Raw genomic sequence first — 22,234 nt, forward strand, 5'->3', positions numbered from 1 at the left:
AAAATCTCTTAGAAATATGGAAAACTTTGGGTTATAGTCTCTTTTGTGGCAATGCCTCTTAAGGGGCATTTCGTCGTATTTTCATTGTAGCTTTTAATAGGTTATTCTAGGTTAAGTTAGGTCAGGTGATTTCCCCGCAGGGTTAGGCAATTGGCCCCGCAGGAGCTATAAATAGGTAAAAAGCTACTGTGAAAATACGACAAAATGCACCTTAAGAGGCAAAGTCACAAAAGGGACTATACCCGAAATTTAAAAGATACAAAAATAGTCAAAAACCTCCTGAAAAGCATTCCGACCTCCATGAATTTTTAATAGTTAATTATACTCCATAATGATGGGAATGTTAACATTAAGTTTTAGCCTTCTATATTTAATTGCAGTTGAAAAAATCACATTTTCCCCTTAGCATTACGTACTGACAGCCATAGTGAATTATAAAGAAGCTAAAAAGTTATATCAACATATCCTACCCTCTTTAAATGGCACTTTAAAACTCTGTTAATTTTTGATTAAGTGGTGTTTCCAAGGATTTATAAGCGCACCTAAAAATATTTACTCCCCCTTTGAACTAAAATCAATTAAAGACAACAAGAATGGCATATTTTATCAAGTTAGGAATATAGAGTGTAGTTAGTTTTAAGGATTTTTAATGAAAATTGCCATAAAAAAAACATGTCTTTTTGTAAGGGTATGTACACAAACTTATCCTGAAAATAATATGACATCCTATATAGTTATTCATTTAGACAGACATACAGTGTTGAGAAAAAGGCTTAGATAAATATCAACGCTGTTGCTTTTTTACATAAAAAAACTTTTTGATTAAATATTTGTTGTTTACACATGTTTTTATAGAAATAAAAACAAAAACACTATGTGATAAAAAGTGAAGCGCAAATTTTTTTCTTCAAATATGCAGGGAGGGAGGGGTGTTTGGGCTATTTATTACACTAGTCCCCAATATTTCAAATAAAATTTTCTTATTTGTTGGCTCAACAACTTTGGGGACTTTAATGGAATTTTGACTGATTGGTTAATTAAGTCGAGTTTCCATACATTTAATCCACTAATTGTAATCTATATAAGGGGTAATTTTGTGTATCATCATTGGGGATGTACAAAATTTCTTTGGTAAAAAGTTTATATTATACAAAATAAAATACTTCCTATTACCTGGTTTGTTAGGTATGTTCAGTGAAAAAACATTATAACCCAATTTCTACACTAATTAAAAAATTTGGTAAGGTTAAATGAAAAGTAAAGTAACTGTATGTTTGGCGCGAAGCGTCAAAAATTTTTTTTTGAGTATTTCTTGATCTTTTTTTTGGAAACTGGGATAGTTTTGTTTTTTGTAGGGTAGGGGGCAAAAAGGGGTATTTTTGTTGACCAGGGGGGGGCAAAATGGGGCATTTTACAACATTTAGGGGGGGGACAGGGGGGGCGGTGGCTAGGGGGGGGGGGCGTTTTGGTCGCTAGGGGGGGGGGGGCGATTGTCCAAAATGCCCCCTTCGGTTCGCACGCCACTGCTTCGGATGCCAGTAACTGATTACATTTTTACAATAAAGACACCCTTCTTTATAGTCAAAATTGTCCAAAAAAATTCAGTTAAATTTGCGTTGTACTGAGAGTACTGTAGTGTGAGAATGCCAGCCTTTAGGATTTCCAGCCAATCAGAAGTCTGAGTCCGCACTAAGTCCGCTGAAAAACCCATCATAGCTGATCATCTGTATTACTTACATTAGTTTCATTTTTTCCCGCTATGATTTACGCTTACAAATGCAATTTAAACCGATTTTTTAAAAAGAGATTTTGACTATGAAAAGTGGTGTTTTTATTGTAAAAATGTCATCAGTTACTGGCAGTATAAGTTTCTGACAAAATATAAGCTTTTGATTTTGCTTCCAGACGACGTAATTTAATATTGAAATTTCCATCATGAGCAATGAAAATCTTTCAAAATTTTCATTGTACTAAAAAATCATTTTGATATGTCTGTAACTTTTTTGTTATTGAAGCTGGAGGCATCAAATTTTAGGTATCTGGTCTACTCGTGGCAGGCTTTGAGCAGTTAAAGCGGTGTATTTCTTGCAGGGTTCCTTTATGGATTATAGGGACTGTGATGATCTATTCAATAATGTTCAGTAAAAACATAGTTCTATAACGACCATTTGGAGCAATCCGAATACATTTTTGTAAGTAATTATAAGAAGAGTTATTTACCTCAACGTACGGTATTAAAAAAGCTTTCCACTGATATAAAAATGAACAATTATAAGAATAAAGCCAGTTTTGATAGCCCCGAGATGCCGAAAACACGGACTAACTAAACTGGTTTTAATATTATGATTGTACATTTATGTATTCGTATAAAAGCTAGAGACAATAGTATACGATAAGATACAAGATTTTAATTGTAGCTGAGAACCAGTTGTTATCCACCGGAAATTAATCGGTTTCGAATCCATACTGGAAATATATAATTAAACCAAATATTAACAGCTCACCTCAATTTTTTATCTTCTTTCTAATGAGTAAAGTCACACAGAAACAAGCTTAAGTTTTTACACTTTTGGTGGAAAATATGGACAAGATATTTATGCAGTCTTAAAAAGTTTTAGAGCAGCTACGCCTTTAAATATGATCCTACCTCAGCCATGAGCTCTGGATGTTGAATAAGCTTTTGTTTCCATCCCTGAGTTCTCACCACTGATACCATGTTCTTCACCACGAAGGACATGGCCATCTTCTTCAGCATTGGCGCCCTTCATACAATAAACTTTGTAACAAGGATGACCAACATTCATAAGCAAAAAAATTATGGATGGAAATAGGGACAAAATGATCAAATAAGATGTTCAGTGGTCGTAATGAAGAACAAATTCATAGAAAAAATAACGAAAATTCAGGTGTGTTTTTTTTTATTTAATATTTACTCTTTTGTAGCATTAATGACAGTCAAACGGAACAAGTAAATTATACACTAAATGCTCATTGCAATTTCCCACGTTTTCCCTATATCGTCACGGACTGATGGACAAAAAGAATTGAAAATTAGCTCCAATAATAAAAAAGGTATTTCCTTTGATAATCATAAAAATATACCACACTAAATTTACTCTTACAACACAAAAAAAAACTACCCCCAACCCTCTTATTGTAAAAATCTTATTTAAAAATCAATGCTCGACTGACACTTTGAGGGAAACCGTCCCAATAATCTTTATCTACCTGTACATGTCACCAAGAACAAGATGTTCCACTGCATTATCCAGACTTGTTGTGCTGCACAGCTTCTCTTCACACAAGCATTTCAACAGGTCTAGCTGGTATTGGTCTGCTGCACCTAACAGTTCAGACGCACCCTGAAATTTTTTAATGTTGAAATAATAAAGTAACAGGATGTTTGTCTGTCTCGCTAAACGCTGAACCGATAAGGTTCGCCTTTACAGGGTAGCTTTTCATAGAACCTGGAAGGTTTATAATTACTAATTTTTTTTTTAAATTTATTTTCGAACCTAAAATAAAAATTGGGTTATCAAATTCAACCCCCCCCCCCCCCCCCCTCCACAAGTGCCGTAGAGGCTTCTAAAGGCGTAGCTGCTTGTTATATTTATAAAAACTAGCGGCTGTACATCTCTAGCTACGCTACAGTCGCGGGTAAGATAATGAATCTTTTTCTATCTTTAAAACCATTGTTGTTTTTTATGCTTATTATGAAATGAAGAAATATTGAAATATGTTTTACCTGAGCTAAATTGCTTGTGTTCCCAGTGTAAATATAAAACAGCATATCTTTTACCACATTGCTTGATAGATTCTAAACATTGAATTTTATGAACAAGGACGTCCAAGCTTTTAATTTTAATTTTTTAGATGGAGGGGGGGGAGAGGGGAAAGGAATAGAATTATGTATTTCCAATTTACAAAGGACGAAAAATTTATGTTCATACCAAATTTAACAAACATTTTAAAATTTTGTAGATTTAAATTATTGGTGAATCTTAAGAACAACTAAAACTTTTTTTGGTCAACAAATTGAAGATCGCGTTTATAAAATTTCGAGGAAAAGTATAATCTACAGTTCAATATCCCTTCCCTCCCTGGCGTCTCTGATTCATTTATTAATTGTATACCTTGATATGAACAGTTTTGGTTATAGCCTCTTTATGATCATTTGTGAACATAGCCTAAAACAACAAATTCAAGAAATCAATAATTGAAATTGGTTTCTTGCTGGTACAATAAGATCTCTAAAATTACAGGTTCGACAAAAATAAACATCATAAAAAAATAACAAAGGAAAACTGCACAGATTTACCAACAGATCTATACCTATATACAGACAACTACCTCCCTTTCTTTTTCAAAGACCTCTTTCGTCTGCTTTTAAATTATTTTCCGCTACTTGGCTGTGTTAATATAAGCGACACCATTGGTTGATTTTAATGACCCAATAGAAGGGCTGCACAAGGTGGTTGCGATGGAGAGGTACTGGTACAGTTATTTAACCCTTTCTCCCTCTAATGGTTTACTCTAATAATATACCTACAACTAACTGTTATTATCCTTATACAAAAAAAGTAACAGGATGTCTGTCTATCTATGTGTAGCAGAAGAACTTTCTTAACACTGGACGGATACGGTTCTCCTTCTTAAGAGAGGAAATGTTCACTAAGATTTTATAAATTGCCTCTAGAAAAAGTACCTACATATTTTTTTAATTTCTCTTTAAACTTAATATATCCCCTAGAGGCCTCATGGGGCGTAGCCGCTGGTAAATAAAAAAAAGTCACCTGAAAAACTGGAGATCTGGCAGCCAAAACAAACATGTGGCATTTGAATTCTTGTTCATCACAAACAATCTGAACAAAAATATCAATATTATAAAGTGGGTCATTTTTTCGCATATTTTCCATAAAGGTGGGTGTTTTAAGACTTTAAAACAGGAATAGACAAACTTAACATTTTCTAATAAAGTTAACCTTTTATTTGCTCTGGACATTTATATTAAAAACATGTTCTAACTCTACCAAAAACAATCACAAGCGTCAGGTGAAAATCTTTTTTTTTAAGTTTGTCTCAAATGATTCAAAATTGTCTAATTTGGCAAGAAAAATCCACGATATACCCTATACCCTATTAAAGAAACTGCCATACCAAATAATAGAGTTCTAGTCTAAAACAACCCACCTTTACGGAAAATACGCAATGACCCTCTTTATCCCGGGATCTTAAGGAACAAGTCAATGGGAGATAAATTGATTCACATCTCCATGTATGATGAACAAAGTTACCCTTTATGTAGATTAAAATAAAAATTTGACACTACTAGCTTGGAACCAAATATCATACAAGTACCCAAAGTTTTTGAGAAATGAACGTGGTCAAGAACTTTGGGTACAACTGTAATATACGGTCCAATGTCCCAACTCCCATTCTTGCAATTTATCAGAGGAAAAGTTTCATTATCAAAATTGAGGGTCATTTAAATAAAGGATATTAAACAATAAAATGATCCTTTTCGCATGGTACGATATATTTTTATTTCTAAAAAAATATTACCTTACAGTCAGAAAATGTATCACTATCAAAAACTTTCTCATAATCCTAAAACATTTTTTTTTACTAAAGTTTTAACAGAAAAGAACCTAAAATGTATCTTTTTGGGATGGGGAGGGGGGGGGGGGGGAAAGGAATCACACCTTTACCTCTGTCCTTCGTGCTATGATTTCTTTCAGCAAGGTTTCCTTTATTGGTTTTAAAATGGGGCACTTACACTATCCTCCCCATCTTTAAAAATAATAGAAATAATTATTAGAGGACTAAAGGGATACGTAAAATTGTTTTTTTTTTATATATGTTAAAATCAGCGTTTTACCAAAAATATTTTTTTTCGCCGCTAGATGGTGTAAGTTACGTTTTTAGCTAATTTTCAAAAAATCCACAGGTTGTTTTTTTTTGTATTTTTTTCTGCAATATCTCTCCCCCAAAATAGATATAAAACTTCCCAGGACCTAAGAGAAGCTACATTGGAAAGAAGAACCATATCGGTTCAGCGGTTAGCAAGATCCTTCGGTACAAACAGACAAACATCCTGTTCCTTTATTAAAAGGATTCAAGATTATTAGTTGAGGATTTAAAAAAAAAATAATTAAAATTTTAATAAAATTACCATTGATAATTGTTTGTGGCCCTTGTTCTTATGTTTGACAAGATCTCTGGCGGTTTCATCTGGATACTTGGATCCTGATAGCACTCTTTCCTGTCCTGTAACATCATAATAATTGGCGGTTTCCCTCAAAGTGTCTAGGTGACCACCACCTCCCCCCCCACCCCTATCCTGTATTTTGAAATAAATTGAAAATTAGGTAACATTAATTAGACATATCATATTCATTGATTCAAACCATGAATAAAACAAATATTTAAAACTCATATTTGCAGCTTTGAGATATTAACATAACTGCTTAGTTTTCAAGTTGAATGATAAGATATATAAGATTGAGTAAAGAGGAGGAGTAATAATTATGGTGATAGCATTCTAACAACAGTGTCCGTATCTTAGGTCAAATTATTATCATATTGGAGAGTTATTTAACCCCTCCCCCCTATTTTATTTTACTATAATTGTTATTGAAGTATTTAAAACTAGCGGATATACCCTAAGCATCTAGGGGCAATGTATTCGAAGGGAAAGCGATGGAATGAAAAAAAGCATAAAACCATCCCAAAACTTAAATTTAAATAATAAAACAGCCTAAAACCATCAAAGGGTCTATCATATGTTAAGCTTCCCTAAACAAGAAAACTAAATTGGTACAGTAGTTATTGAAATCTTAAGCTTCAGATAAAAAACTTATTACTTTATTTTTGGATACTTACCGACAATACTGATATCACAAACGATGGTGAGTGTATCATCTGGCAACCACAAGGTCCCACGGTTCTTCAGGGTGTCCATGTGCAAAAATTTTCTAAAGCCCCACGAATCCGGCTTTGCCTGATAGAATTATTACTCATTTTTATTCATCGCACTGTAGTATAGACAATGGACATGATTCCGCGGATAATAAATATATAAAAAAAAATTGAAAATGATTTTTAGAACTGCTTTAATTCAGACGAAATTAATCGGATAGGACGATGGACAATAAATTGATTTACATCCCAATTGATGATAAACAAAATTAATAAGGTACCCTTTCTGTACATTAAAATTATTTGTTGAAAAGTTTTCAAAATACTAGTTTAAAATCAATTATTTAAAAAAGCACCCAAAGTTTTTGAGCCAATAAATAAGATAGCGTGGTTATGAAACTCTGGATACCAGTATAATTTACAGCCCAATGTCCCCTCCCTACATGCTATTTCTTACCCGGAATTCTGTGTATTGTGACTTGACTTTGTTCTGTTTTCTCTTCTCTGAGTCCAGAATTGTAAATTCATATCTACAATTATACCAAATCAATTTTTAGAGCCCTCTAGGTGTACTGAAGGTGTAGAAGAAGGGAGGGGGTAAGTCAGCTCCCCCATTTTATTTTTAGTTTAAAAAGAATACCAGAGTTAAAAAATATTTTTGGGGGTGGTCATTTTGTTATACAGCGATATATCTTAGGAGGTTGGTGGTACCCTAATAATATTCCCAGGGCCTATAAGAAACTAAATTGTTAAGGAGAACCATATCGGTTCATCGGTTAGCGAGATCCTTCGGTACACACAGGACAGGCAGACATCCTATTAATTTTATACAAGTATGATAGTAAAACGTTTGAATTTTAAAAAAAAATAACCTATTTTCCTAATTCGCAGGCAGATTTCGAAAAAATAAGGTTAAATGCTTAAATTAAATCAGAGAAGGGTTCTTAAAAAACAAGCATCGCTGAATTTGCTATGGGTAGCCAGATCACCTAATTTTATTTTCTACATCTGTAGTTTCAATGTGTTCTAAATCATAGATATATCATTAAATGAAGATTTTATTAAGTTTGGGGGATTTTTTATACTTATAATTTTAGATTTGTTTTGCAAAAATAAAGGGGTAGTTGCACTAAGTGCATTTAATTTTGAATTTAGTGAACTGCATATCTTTTTCTGTTCAATAGTTTAAACTAAATCTATAGGACATATATTTAAAATAATTTAAATTTTCTACCAGGCAGTTTTAAAAATATCTTAACTTGAAAATCATATTTTTTTACATTAGCAACATAAATGGCATGATTACAATTTTGGTGGTGCTTTTTATTAACTATAATACAAGATGGTATTCTTGTAAGTTGTAACTTATGCTTGCAATCAAACTTGTTAAATGCATTTGAAGCAACTATCCCTTTGGTGATTTAGTCTAACATACCCGATCAGGCAATACTTGTTTTTTAAGGAACTACCTCAGATATTTAAAGGACAATATTGTATCAAATTTTTTGATGACAATCCCTAAAAGCTTTCCATATTCAGGTATAGTAAAAAACCTAATCTTAATAAAAATGTGAATCTTGTTTCATGATATCCTACCTTGCTTTGACTGGAAATTCTGTTTGGTTGGAAAGGTAGACAGAAAGAAAATCAGTCACTTCATTTGTGTCTCCCTAAATAAAATCAACTTAGTCTTGTTAAGTAGTAAGATAAATGTCTGTTTGTCTGTCCAGTAAATCTACAGAACCATTTCGATTAATCTATAATTTTTAGGAAAACTTTGCATTACTCATGATCAGGTTTATGATAATTTTGTAAAGATGAAGGTTAATCGACTCTTAGGACAAAGGCTAAAAAAGTAAGGATAAGAATTTAAGAAATGCTAAGTTAAAATAAATACCTAGTCAAAATCATTTAATATAAAGCAGTTTATTTGACTGAAGCTGATAATCTCGGATATTTCATGCTGGAACGAATGGGTTGACCTTTTAGTGAACCTTTATAAATATCATAAGGTGGTTTAAGGCTACTTTAATGACCTCCCATAGAGGATAGGGGCAAAGCATCTAGTATAAATACAATGTAAGAAAAAACTTACCCGTGGATATAGTTTTAGTTTCCAATGTGTTAGTTGATCTTCGCTATCCCTACAAGAATTTGTTTAAATATTCATTAGGTAGGTACCTAATTAAAAACAATACAATGATATCTCTAAAGTTTATATCTAAAAGGATGTCAACATCATAGGGAGCATGGCTCAAAAATAGATACCTACCTAATAACTTTGGAGATTTGGAGAATTACATAAACTGTGTAGAAAATATGGAGTTAAAAAAAATCCGATATAAATGCGAGCCTTAAGAGCAAAGATTTATAACACACTCAAAAATCCTGTGCAGTCGCTGCTTATAAAGCATTAAACCTAATTCCCTGAAGTAAATACCTAACAAGAAAGCTATGCTGTATGAAAATACAAACCTAATTGAAAATTTAGATGACCAAAGGAAATGTTTATTTTGCTCTGGCCGCTCAGAAAATCTGAAACACAACACATGGTAGGTAGTAATATTGACAAGAAAAAAGTGACGAAAGAATTAGATATAAGAATAAAACTTTCAACTTCTAATAAAAAAAAAACCTTTCAATAGTCCAGACAAAAACATGCTTTACGTCTTCAGAAGTTCTTGTCCTGAAAATATGAAGAATATCAAAATTAAATTATGACGGTTTCCACTTAAAGCCAAGCAAAGAACAATCGCAGAGCCCCCTCCATATTTTCAAATTTAAATAAAATCTTCTTCGTCAAAATAAAAATAAGTTTATTGAAGTTAAAACAAATAGTTTATGTATAATATGCATGTTTACGATTAAATTGACAAAACACGAGCATGACAACATCTGTAAAAGCAAATCGTAATTTTAGAATTTCAATGGAATAAATTCAACTTTGTTTAGAAGTATAAATGAAAATTCTGTATAAAATTACATCCCAATATTATATACTTACCTAAATATGGGATACTTTAGTTAGACATACTTGCATATTAAGACTTATTTATAAAGATGCTTTATGATTCTAGAAATCCATATTACAAATAATAATATCAAGTGAATAGGATGATCATAAAATTTTTTTTAAACTAAAAATTATCACGTAAAAATTGACGTACGAAATCTCTGCTAAAGGTTATAGAGTTGCTATGCTTTCTGAATTATACCTAATTACGCGCGACAGGAATCATCATTTTTTACTGTACCTGCACCATGACTCGCTATCAATTGGAGGACCAAAAGGAACCTCCTCCTCGTCTTGTCTGTCATTGCAACCATTAGCATTTGGCATTACAACTCTGAAACAGTTAATATAAAGGGGGGAGGCGGATGTGCCACTTTTTGAAACCAAAACTAAAAGTCAACAAAGGAACTCAACTGAAAAAAAGAGTTACAGGTCTGAGATTTTGCATGGCAGTTGCTTTATAGGGGTACAACATGGAACTGTGAAGAAACGGCGGCGCAACCGCCGTTTCCCGCCGAATTTTTTTTTGCAATTTCTCGGCGGTTTTTGGCGGTTGCGCCGCCGTTTCTTCACTGTTCCATATTGTAACCCTAAAAAGCAACTGCCATGCAAAATATCAGACCTGTTACTCTTTTTTTAGTTGAGTTCCTTTGACTTTAAGTTTTGGTTTCAAAAAGTGGCACATCCGCCTCCCCCCTTAGGGATGTACATTAAGGGGGGAGGCGGATGTGCCACTTTTTGAAACCAATAGTAAAACGTGCACGATCTCGGCCCATAAAAGAGTTACAGCTCTAAAATTCTGCACAGCAGTTGCTTTTGTGGTGAACAATATGGAACTGTTACGAAACGGCGGCGAAACCGCCGCTCCCGCCAAAAACCACCGTTTCCCGCCAAATAGACAATTTTCAATCATGTGAGATAAACTTTTATTTTCATAAGAATTTCGCTTATATTTTCACTTGACGCTTGTAATATTTTACACTTGCAATTCGGCGGGAAACGGCGGTTTTCGGCGGGAGCGGCGGTTCCGCCGCCGTTTCTTCACAGTTCCATATTGTTCTCCACAAAAGCAACTGCTGTGCCGAATTTTAGAGTTATAACTCTTTTATAGGCTGATTTCATGAGCGTTTTACTTTTGGTTTCAAAAAGTGGCACATCCGCCTCCCCCCTTTAATAACATATATATAAATGTTTTGTACTTGGATTAGAGTAATAAAATAGGCATTTGGTAATTGTTTTAATTATATAAAGTTACTATAATGCAATAAGGGGGAGGGGGGGTTAATGCAACCATCTCGTAATCAATGATTAAATGGCACTTAGAATTCGAATTTCGATCTGATATTTTGCATGAATAATCCTTGGTAGGTCTATTTTCCCTAAATCGAACAAAAAGTTGGAAAAGTAACGACTAACGGTTGGTGGCTCAGCCGTTTTGCCATTTTTGAGCTATCTTAAGAGGAAGTTAGTCACGAAACCTATCTCCACATAATACTTTTTGTCGCTCAAAAACCTTATCAAACGGTTCTAGCCGGTAGCTGTTGGTACTAGAAATTTTAAAAATGGTTATTGCTATCATTTAACATGAATTAAACCAAAAATATGTTTTAAAAAGTTGATTCCTACGTTAAATAATGATGAATTTGCACTGAAAATAGGCAAAAAAACGGCTAAACGACTGAGCCGCCAGCCGTTACTTTTTCAACTTTTTGTTCGATTTAGGGAAAATAGACCTACCAAAGATTACTCATGAAAAATTTCAGATCGAAATTCGAATTCTAAGTGCCATTTAATCATTGATTACGAGATGGTTCACAACGGTCTAAGGGTGGAAATTTGGCAAAAAAGTCATGATCAAATTTTCTTATTTTAACTTGATGTTATTGATTTACATACCCCAGCCCATGCATAATGGACAAGGAAAAGAAAAAATAACGTTTGGAACTAAGTTTTTTTTTACTTCAAAGTTGGGTCAAATCAATATTTTTTGAAGGTCAAAAATCTACTTTTTATTTTCTACCTAGATATGAAAAATAATTTTTTTTGCATAAATATCTATTAAAAACTAATTTCGTTCATATTCTTTACAAATATATATACCAAATCAATAAATAAAAACATTTTTATTATATATTTTACCTTAAAAGTGTTAATTTTATGCTTTGAAAGTAAATTTATGAAAAAATTTTCGTCATTTTTTTACTTAAAAATTTAGCAAAAAATATTAGTTTTCCTCATTTTACTCCTAGTTGCGCTACCGACCCCATACCAAACCATATATGATTCTAAATTTTGAGAATATAATACAACTTGAAGTGAAGTTTCCAGAGTGGGGTCGGTAGCGCAACTTTAAAAAATTTTAATCTGAAAATTGCCTGTAAAACCTTGAATTTGAGGGGGGGGGGGGGATTACAAACCATAACAGCAATCTTAATTTCTCTGTTATTCCATTACTATTAAAGATAATTGAGTAAAACTTTTTAAAATTAATCAGTAATTACTAGAGAAACAATAATTTTAAAGGAAAACCGCGACTTACCCGCAGTTCCCGCAAAAAAAGCCACCGCCCGCAGATTTTAAAAAACAAAACATTTATTGCATAAAGGTCATTTCTTTTTTGATTTTGCAACTCTAGTCCTTAGAAGGAAAGTGCAAAAATGAATTTTGTAGTAGCGTAGCTACTTTCAAATTCGCAAAGTCCATCAGTCTGTATGAATCGATATGTAAACATCGTGAATTTCTTTGCTACGACTCAAGACGGTTGAAAGAAAATCTTTTTATGAACATTATCTGTAAAAACAACCATCTACTGTAAGATTTATTTGGTACGTCGGACTGTTGTTAATTCTCTTACAGACATAAGATATCTGTAGGGAAAATTTGATCTACTAAGCAGTTTTACTTTTTAAGAAAGCTGATTTTTTTGTGATGGTTAAGCTCACCAACAAGCATCTACTCTTTAGTTCACTTGGTCCCCTCATCTGTCTGTAAAACTCTAAGAACATTAAGATTTCAAAGAGTAAATGTGTTCGTTTCTTTTGTCTTTTTTTTGTAAGATATGTTATGATTTAGCTGGCAAATACTGTTTTAGTCTATTACTTGGTCTACCGGTTTTTCTTTACTGTTCTAAAATGAATTAAATTTAGTTTGATATCAATTTTATGATGGTTATCTTATTTTTGGTTAGATAGGAGGGGGGAGGGGGGGGCATAGATACAAAAAAATATTTTGGTCAGTTATGAGAATACTTTTTCCTTTTAAACTCAGTATAATACCTTTAAAAACAGTAAAATTTTAACTTCTGGTTTGGTAGTAGAAAGGGGGGGGGGGGGGTGGGTGGCGGTGTTGGCCCCTGTAGGCCCTTGAGGGACAGTACTAAATTTAAATAGATACTTATAATGGTAAACTAAGATACTTATAATGGTAAACTATACAAGTAGAAAAATACACATAAGATACTTTACAAAAAAAAATTAATCAATATCTTTAATGGGAAGCTCGATTATACAGTCTCAATATTCATTTTCTTTAAGTTTAAAACGACCTAACCTCTCTTAAATAAATTATGAATATTAAAAAGCAGTTGTAAGTGGATAGTAAACGGTGTATTATAATACTTTTATTTAAATATATCACTTTTTTTATTGACTCCAAACAGCCAAATGAGGTAGCAAATAACAAGGCGGAATTCGGCGGTTTCGGCGGGAAATCCCTATTATTTATTAATAATCGTTTATCTAGGGTAGTAATTGAATCAGGTTAAAAATTTGGTTCAATTATCTTTAAAAATAACAGAGTAGTAACAAAAATTATATTTTAAAAATCACCCCTTTTTGGTTACCCCCCAATCACATTCCTGTGCACGCACCTATACATGACCAACTTTAAAAAGTTGCCTAATGTAATATATTACTCATAACTTTTTATTTTAATGAATTCGGACTGGTAGAAGTGTAAATATTTAAATTTTATTAAAGCTATACCAAATTTCCACTAAACCCCTTAAATAGACCATAGTGTGGTTGCATTAAAAAAAAACCCTTAGGTTAAAATAATATATCCTAATAGGTATATAAAGTAGTTTTTTTTTGTCAGTAACTTAAAATATTGGGTCCTCCATTTTACGAGAGCTTCACACAGTTGTCGGGATGGTTTTAGGCTATTTGACTTTTAGATTTAGGTCATGGAATAGTTTTGGGCTATTTTTTTATACCTAATTAATTTTAGAATCAATGAAATAACAAACTAGACATCATCCATAAGTAGCGAGACAAGAAATATAAACTATTATTAAAATAAAAATAAACGCCGAACGCACTGACAAAGTAAGTTAAATAGAAGATGATCATGAAGCAAAGAAATTTTCTAATAAAAAATACATAATCCTTTTTAACAAAGAAAATTGGTGCCCTAAATCTACATCCCCCGTTGCATTTTTAACAAACATACTCTATCTTTTAGAGAAACTGTTTAAATCACATTTCCACTGTAAAAAAAAAAACTTGAAGCGCATAGGTCATAGGAATATTCATAAAATGTTCAACTTTACATCTTAAATATCAACTGGTAACTTTTCTTTCGTGTACTTTCTGAACATGGCACTTTAATCTGTACTTTTTTGGTGTCGAATATTCACAAAATTCACATTTCAGTGTGAATCCTTTGTGAACTACTTTTATGTGTTGATTAAGCTCTCCTTGGTAGCCAGCAACAAAGTCGCACAAATCACATAACCACTTTGTACCAGGACCCTGGTGAACTTTGGAAATGTGCCAGTTTAGCCGACACCTTTTAGGTGTGGTGTACTTGCACTGGTCACACTTCAACAGGAACCCTTCGTGGGTAACTTTAACATGTCTGTTGAGATCAGATTTATAACTTGCTACGTATTCACACATTTTGCACGGCCACCTAACTCCTTGGTGCACTTTTTGAGTATGATGTTTAAGATTATCAGGTCTGCTGGTGGTGTAATTACAACCCTCTTCAGGGCACTGAATATCATCGGTGTTTGTGTGTTTCTTTTGGTGTCTTTTTAGTCCTAATGAGGTGGAATATTTAGCATTACAAATATCACACACAAATTCATCTTTTTTGCACTCTTTTTTAGGCTCTTTAGAATGTTTTCTTTGCACGTGCTTGATAAAATTAGCCTTGTGAACAGTAGTAAAGTTACATTGATCACAAAGTAGAATCGAACCATTGTGTATACTCATATGTTGAGTCAATCCAAATTTTCTAGTGCTTGAAAAAGTACACAGTTGACACGCATACTTTTTGCTGCCATGCTTTCCTTCCATGTGATTTCTCAGGGACGCCTTAGATGCAAGAAATGCGCCACAAATATCACAGCAGAATGGACCCTTATGGGTAGCAACATGTACTCGTACAGTTTTCAAACATGGACTTGAGTATTGACAAATACTACAATGATAAACATCTTGGCTATCATGAGCATTTGCTATATGCAACTCTAGGGTGCTTAATCGAGCAAACTTTTCTTCGCAATAAAAACAGTTGAAAGGACTCGAACCTTTAACAAAACCATGAGCAAGTCTTAAATGTCTACTTATCATTTTGATTCCCATTCCAACATGAACTGAGCACCATGGACACTTTCGGAATTTAAGAGAACCTGTAATGTGATCCTGGTAATATATTTTCTTTGTAGTTACGTAGGAACATCTATCACATGATAATACTTCACCACTATCCTCTTGTTTAGTATCAATTGCAAGTGCTGGATCTAAATTAGCATGCTCTGATGCTAAAGGATCCTGGTTTTCAATATCATTTTTTAAATCACATTCACTAATGTTATCATTAAGATTACCATAAGAGTCGCATTCTGCAATATCATCTATTTTCCCATTTACACTCTTTTTCCTAGCAAGTTTATTTTCTTTACATTTTAGTGATCTTACTTTTTTGTTAGCACTTTTTTCTTTAATAGTTTTTTCACTTTTATCGAAAAATATGCCAGACTCATTAATAACATTCTTTTCGCTTTCCACAAATTCTTCAGTTATTTGTTTAATCGTTGGTTCCAGAATTATTAATGTTGTTATACAGGCATCTAAAATTTCTAAAGCTTTGCCTAACTGACAAGGTACTGTGTCTACACTTTGTGCTGAGCTCAATAATCTTGAGTCTGTGAAGAGTTGCTTGGTAACACCCAAAGCACTGGTTGTACTCAATCTGGCCTCATTAATCAGCTGACAACATTTATTATGCAGAGTTCTGAAATCTTCAAACTCGTCAGAAAAATCAGATATTTCTACTTTTACTTTGTCTTCTGATAATTCCTCCATTTTTTCTCTGAAAATAAATATATAAAAAGTATCCTATTATTAAAGAAGTTAAAGTTTTTGTCTGAAACCTTAAAGTTTCGATCAAAATAATTATTGCTCCGATTGTGTTCTCTTTTTTTAAGTAAGCTTAGTAATTCAGAGAGCTTCTTGGATAGTTTTAGGCCCTTCTATATAAAAATTAAGTCTTTAAGATGTTTTAAGCTATTTTCTAGCCCATTTCTAGAAGATCCCTCCCTCTTCCAATAAAGAGCCCCTAGAATTAGATGCTGGGGGCATAACCCCGTTAGTTTAATAAATAGTTCTTCAAAAAATAATAATATAAATGGGGTTTTATATCAATTAATGTTGATTATAATACAATTTTCATTTTCGATATTCATAATTTTGATTCAATTCTCCTTATGCACTAAAAGTACAAAATTATATACAATTTGTAAAACCTAATTAATTTTAGTTGAAAGAACAATTTTTAAATCACTGATGAAATACAAGTTAAAAAATATTTATATTGGAAAAATAAATGTAATTTTTCTTTTTAATAATATGGCTTATTAAATTAAGCCCATTAGTTCCAAAAAAAGCTCTTTCTGTATATTTCACTGACACTGTATCATATTCATCACAATAAGTCAATAAGATATTTTGCTTGCTTACTTTTTTGTTTTCATTTCATTTTATTGCGTTATTTGTATGTGGCCATACTTAGATATAATTAATTTTCATATATTGATAAAATTCTGTATTTTATGAGAAATATACCATAAATATCAATAAATCATTTAAATGTTTATTTCGAGATCTGATTTTTATTAATTTTACCAAATATGTTTTATCAAATAGGGTGTAATTTTTTTTATATTTTTTTTGGTCCTCGTAAGGTTACTCGGCCACAAACAAGGATCAGCTGTTTAACAACCAGAGTTGCCAACTTTAGATAATTTAAAAACAGAGATGCCAGCTTCAGTGGATTTCTTATTATTTTGGAGTAAGTATTTATTTTGCTATTTTAAAGAAAAGGGATTTCTAAATACTTTGTCGATCTATAGAATGAAAATTGTCAAATTCATCTTGAGAAATTTGAAGTCAAATTCAAAATAAGGGCTCGGCAGCCGCCGTCTAATTAAAAAAAAAAAAAAAATGCAGCCGAGTGGTAGGGAACGAGTCAAAAAAGAATATACCCCTATAAGTTTAATTCTCAAATATATAAAAGTAATAGGATATTTATATCTGTTTGTCTGTAACGAAAGTTCTCGCTGATCTATATAATATTGCTTTCCTTATCAATGAAGCTTCTCAATGGTCCTGGAAAGGGTTATAACAAATAAGGGGGAGGGTTCCACCACCATCCCGAGAAATTGTCCTCGCTGTACTTTCCATAACCCATTCAAGAAAGGTGCCAAGGGTCGGGGTAACCCCCCAAACTTCCTCATTCTTTTTTTTTTTAAGAAGGAAGAATTGATACCGGGGTCCAATGGCTGGCAAGGAGGTAACCCTTTTTTGAAGGGGGGGGGGGGAGGTTGATACAAGGATAGGTGGGGTTTAATGTAAAAAAAATTATTTGTAATTTATTTTAGGGGTTTTAAAGGGTACTTAGTTGGAGATAATATTTTGGGGTAGGTGGAAAGGGGGGGGGGAGGAGAATAAAATCTAACATAATTTCAAAAAAAATCCAACATCTTAACCCTTCACATTCGGGAATGGTTGGGGGCGTTCAACGCCCCCCCCCCCCCCCTCCCAACCCCCACCCACTTCCACTTTTTTCTATCTCATTTTCTGTGTGAGAAAGATAGGAAATTTTGAGTATCTCCATCCTGGCGGGGACAGGATGCCAGCAAACCTGGCAGGGTCATCCAAGTCATCAAAAAATATTTTTTTTTACTTAAACAAAGCATTTTATCTTACCAAAATACTAACCTATCCTCTAGTAGTAAACCCTTATATAATTATATAGGTGTTCAAGTCAATTTCAGGTTCTAATATAAGGTATGATCCTCCAGGTCTCCAGATATCTTTAAAAGCCTCCAGTGACCGCAATTTTTGACTTACAGACTTACATGTCTACATAACGTATTAAATTTCATAAAGATCCGCCGTCTTTTTTTCAGCCGTCTGCGGCGGCTGGCAGCTGCCAAGTAAAGCTGCGGGCGCCAAAATTTGTGTTTTGAGATTTCTAATATAAAATTTACCTAAAGATAAATATTTTCTGAAAAAAAATATTTTTCTAGCTTCAAAAATAAGTCAGCCTTTTGAAATTTTTAAGTAAAAAAAAACCTAAAAACAAAGGTTATTAAATTAAAGGATGAAGGAAGCGAAAATTGACTTTGTCTCACCTATAGTCGGAGATTCATCATCAAACAGGGGATATGCACAAATTTGTTTAGCTTTTAGCCCTATAACTCTAATAGGAGCTGAGCTAATAAGGGGGAGCGTTGAAAGCCCCCCCCCCCCCCCCCCCACCGATAAAGTTGCGGCAAGGGGCCGACTGTTAAAGGTTAAATGCTTGCCTCTGATTAACCTAACCCGTCAAAAAAGTAGAGGAGGTTGGTCATGCTTAAACCTCCGCCCCTCCATTTACCAAATTATGTGCACGCCCGATATAGCACTTGATCCATGCTACTGTAACGTAAGTAAAGTTCTTATAATACAAATATATGTGAATTAGCTTTTTGTCCTTCCGTTCAGTATAATTATTTGGAAAAGAAGTAAATACAGATAATTATTTAATAAGGCCTGGTAACAATTATTTAAATTTTCTAGAAGCGAACCTTTTCTTCAACTAATAATGTCTGTTTGTCAAAATTTTCTAAAAGTCATGAAATTAATTGTCAGAATAATTATATTAAAAAAACAACTGCTGTTCCCTGTAGTAGTGAAACTACTTTATAATTCACCTGTTAGATACAGATTGAGATTAGGCTAGGTACAATACAGTAAGATAGTTGCCTTCCCCTTCATATGTATTTTGGTGGAAAGAATAAGAATATATAATGATCAATAGATTGAAAATAGATTCAAATATGATCTGCTAGCTTACAATATTTTTCTTTGATTTTAAAGCAGCGTAGCTATTCGGTTTATATGTCTGTCCGCTACAGAAGCTTAATAATCTAAGCTAATTTTGCTAATAAAACAATCTTGAAATACATGACGTAATTTTTCAACTGTCTTTAGTAGCAAATCTACCTTATAGTTCACGTTGTCTGTCCGTCCGTCTAGGCGTAACGGTATGGAGAAAATGCTATTTGCTCAGCTGCTGCTTAAGATAGACAGTTGCAATTTATGGTGAAGATTCCCTACAGCAATGAGCATTCAATTTATATTTTTTTTGTATGCCCGTCATGCATCAAAAGAAATAGTTACTCATCTTTTTCATAAAGGTTTCTTGGATAACTTTTATTTATTACAATTATATTTGTTCTCTCTTTCTTTTTCATATCAACTTAACATCTTCTCTTAAATTCATATAATTGATTAATAAGTTTCTTTCTATAATGGGTTTTGCATTTTAAGGACTGCAGTACTTGTTTTTAGACGTTTAAGGCACAAAAATAATATCATACTCGATTTCATTATTATTTTTTTTAAACTAAAAAGGCTTCATATAGCTTATTTGACTATTTATGATGTTAGCAGATATGCCTCTAGCATCTAGGTGATCTGGTGTAAAAGGGACGGAAAGGGGATAGAAAAATAGCTTAAAACCATGAGAATAAAATAGTTTAAAACCATCACAGGAACTAAATGAAGCTTACCTGAAACAAAGAACTAAATTGGTTCAGTAGTTGATGAGATCTTCATACAAAAAAAACTTCCACTACTTTACATTAAAGGAAAACTATCTATTCATCTATCTATCTATTGTTGTATCTAAGTAAATCTACCTATCTATTTAATTATCTAATTGAAGCTGGTAGCAATTATTTCAATTAATTTAGTTGCAATTTTCAATAAGCAAGAAAATCAATTTTACAATTATCAAGAGCATATTTTTCCTACAATTAAATATTGGATCAAGTTGGGTATACTAAGGCCTTCCTTTTTAAAGTTAATTCAATATATGTAAAGTAGCAAGATGCAATCAGTTTGTGTAATTTTAGAATTAATGGCTCAAGGGAGGTCTTAGACTATCAACCCTTTACAGTCGGGCCCCTTGCCGCACCTTAATCGGTCGGGGGGGGGGGGGGGGGCGTTCAACGCCCCCCATATTATCTCGGTTCCTGTTAGAGCTAGAGGGCTAATTTTTTGTGTGCAAGTCCCTTGTTTAATAATGAATATCCGACCTTTTATAAGTCTAAGTCAATTTTCGCTTCCTTCACCCTGTTTCGGTACAACAGCATTTGGCTGGCCGTTTACCAGATCTTTACGTACAGACGTACGAAACCTGCTACTTCCCACAAGAGACAAAACCAGCATAGTTACTAATACAATTTATTGTATGAAAACGGTCATGCTGAAATAGAAAATAACAAAATTAATAATCAAATATTAAAATGTTAAATACATGATAAAGTAAATCTTGTAAAAGAGAATAAATCTTTTTCTTATTTGGAACAATCGTCTTTTTTAATAAGATAAATATTCATTATGAGAGGTTGCGTGACTTCGAAATTATATTTTAAAATGTATAAGAAGGCTAGGGTTATTTTTTGCTTAAAATTAATCAAAATTAAATGCGAGTTTGAAATTCATAAACAAAATCATTATAGACTACGATTAAAATATTCTGATACAAAAATAAATTAATTACTTGGTCTAATTTAAGTAAAAATGAAAGATTAATTTGCCGTCTTAAAAAAATCACTCCATTCCATTAAAAATGCTTAAAGAAAGAATTCTTACCGAAGTTTTTGTTCCTGTAAAGCCGGGAAGCACTCAAAGGTATTTTTCAGTACGGACAACACCACAATTCTGACTATACATGGTTTTTTTATCACGCAGATATTCCGCACATTTTGAAAGAAAGATTAAAGATGGCCACGCTCGCTTTGTTTATGGTCCAAGCGCAAGCGTTGTTTTGATTGCCGCGTCCAATTATGAACTTTCAATTTGAATCTCAGCGCTTTCCAAACTGACATTAATGATAAGGAAAACAAAAGGATAAAGGTTCGAGTTCACAAACGCATCACACTATTATACTTCCAATACACACCCTTTTATTTAACAACCTTTGTTTTTAGGTATTTTTTTACTTAAAAATTTCAAACGGCTGTAATTTTCTTATTTTTGAAGCTAGAAGAACAATTTTTTTCCAGAAAATGTTTATCTTTATGTAAATTTTACATTAGAAATATCAAAATATAAATTTCAGCGGCCGCAGCTGTACTTGGCAGCTGCCAGCCGCCGCAGTCGGCGGTCGGCGGGAAAACGGCGGATCTTTATGAAATTTCAATACGTTATGTAGACATGTCACAAAAGCTTAAGTTTAAAATTTGAAGTCTCTAAGTCAAAAATTGCGGCCACAAGAGCCTTTTAAAGATTTCTGGAGACCTGGAGGATCAGGACCTAATGGATCATACCTGGAAACTGAAAGTGACTTGAACATCTGTATTCCATATAAGGATGTACTACTAGAGGATATTTTAGTATTTTGGTGTGATAAAATGCTTTGTTTTAGTCAAAAAAAAATTTGCTCTTTACTTGGATGACCCTGCCAGGTTTGCTTGCATCCTGTGCCCGCCAGGATGGAGATATTCAAAAAATTCCAACTTTCAGTTATGTGTCATACCCATACTTAAAAAGTCACGCAGTTTGGGCTCTTTATCTTTCACACACAGAAATTGAGATAGAAAAAACCGGAGGGGGAGGCGTTCAACGCCCCCCCCCCCCCCCCCCGACCGTTAAGGGTTAAGCGGGTGAGTGTAAATTCAGCCCCACCCCATTTTTCCCTTCCTAAACCCCTATTCAGGATATAGCTTGTAAAAACCAGGCGGGTGGAAACAATTTAAACCATATTAACCTCTCCATCCACCCTTAGTCTTCTGAAAAGATTCGA

The 22,234-nt window shown here is 33.2% G+C and overlaps 2 protein-coding genes across 6 annotated transcripts in view; both read right to left on the bottom strand.

Annotated features, from left to right (window-relative positions):
• The window catches only part of LOC145319972 (uncharacterized), a 172,549-nt gene that overhangs the window by 51,318 nt on the left and 98,997 nt on the right, over nt 1–22,234 (bottom strand). The gene's annotated exons all lie outside the window — the stretch shown is intronic.
• LOC145319973 (speckle-type POZ protein B-like) overlaps nt 1–22,234 on the bottom strand; it is a 123,629-nt gene that overhangs the window by 2,396 nt on the left and 98,999 nt on the right. For all 5 annotated transcript variants that reach the window (XR_013880094.1, XR_013880093.1, XR_013880095.1 and 2 more), the window contains exons 2-15: nt 10,173–10,264; nt 9,554–9,604; nt 9,394–9,453; nt 9,014–9,062; nt 8,515–8,588; nt 7,376–7,448; nt 6,883–7,000; nt 6,173–6,267; nt 5,563–5,607; nt 4,794–4,862; nt 4,134–4,187; nt 3,746–3,817; nt 3,229–3,362; nt 2,648–2,762 (exon numbers count right to left, since the gene is read on the bottom strand). Coding sequence is in view for 2 of the 5 variants with exons in the window: in XM_080162383.1 (XP_080018509.1) it covers nt 2,648–2,762; nt 3,229–3,362; nt 3,746–3,817; nt 4,134–4,187; nt 4,794–4,862; nt 5,563–5,607; nt 6,173–6,267; nt 6,883–7,000; nt 7,376–7,448; nt 8,515–8,588; nt 9,014–9,062; nt 9,394–9,453; nt 9,554–9,604; nt 10,173–10,258 (1,095 nt within the window). In the remaining 3 variants the exon portion in view is untranslated. The remainder of the gene's footprint in view (nt 1–2,647; nt 2,763–3,228; nt 3,363–3,745; nt 3,818–4,133; nt 4,188–4,793; nt 4,863–5,562; nt 5,608–6,172; nt 6,268–6,882; nt 7,001–7,375; nt 7,449–8,514; nt 8,589–9,013; nt 9,063–9,393; nt 9,454–9,553; nt 9,605–10,172; nt 10,265–22,234) is intronic.

This window comes from Acartia tonsa, chromosome 5 (assembly GCF_053477335.1).
Source record: "Acartia tonsa isolate MP-2025a chromosome 5, ASM5347733v1, whole genome shotgun sequence".
Lineage (NCBI taxonomy): Eukaryota > Metazoa > Arthropoda > Copepoda > Calanoida > Acartiidae > Acartia > Acartia tonsa.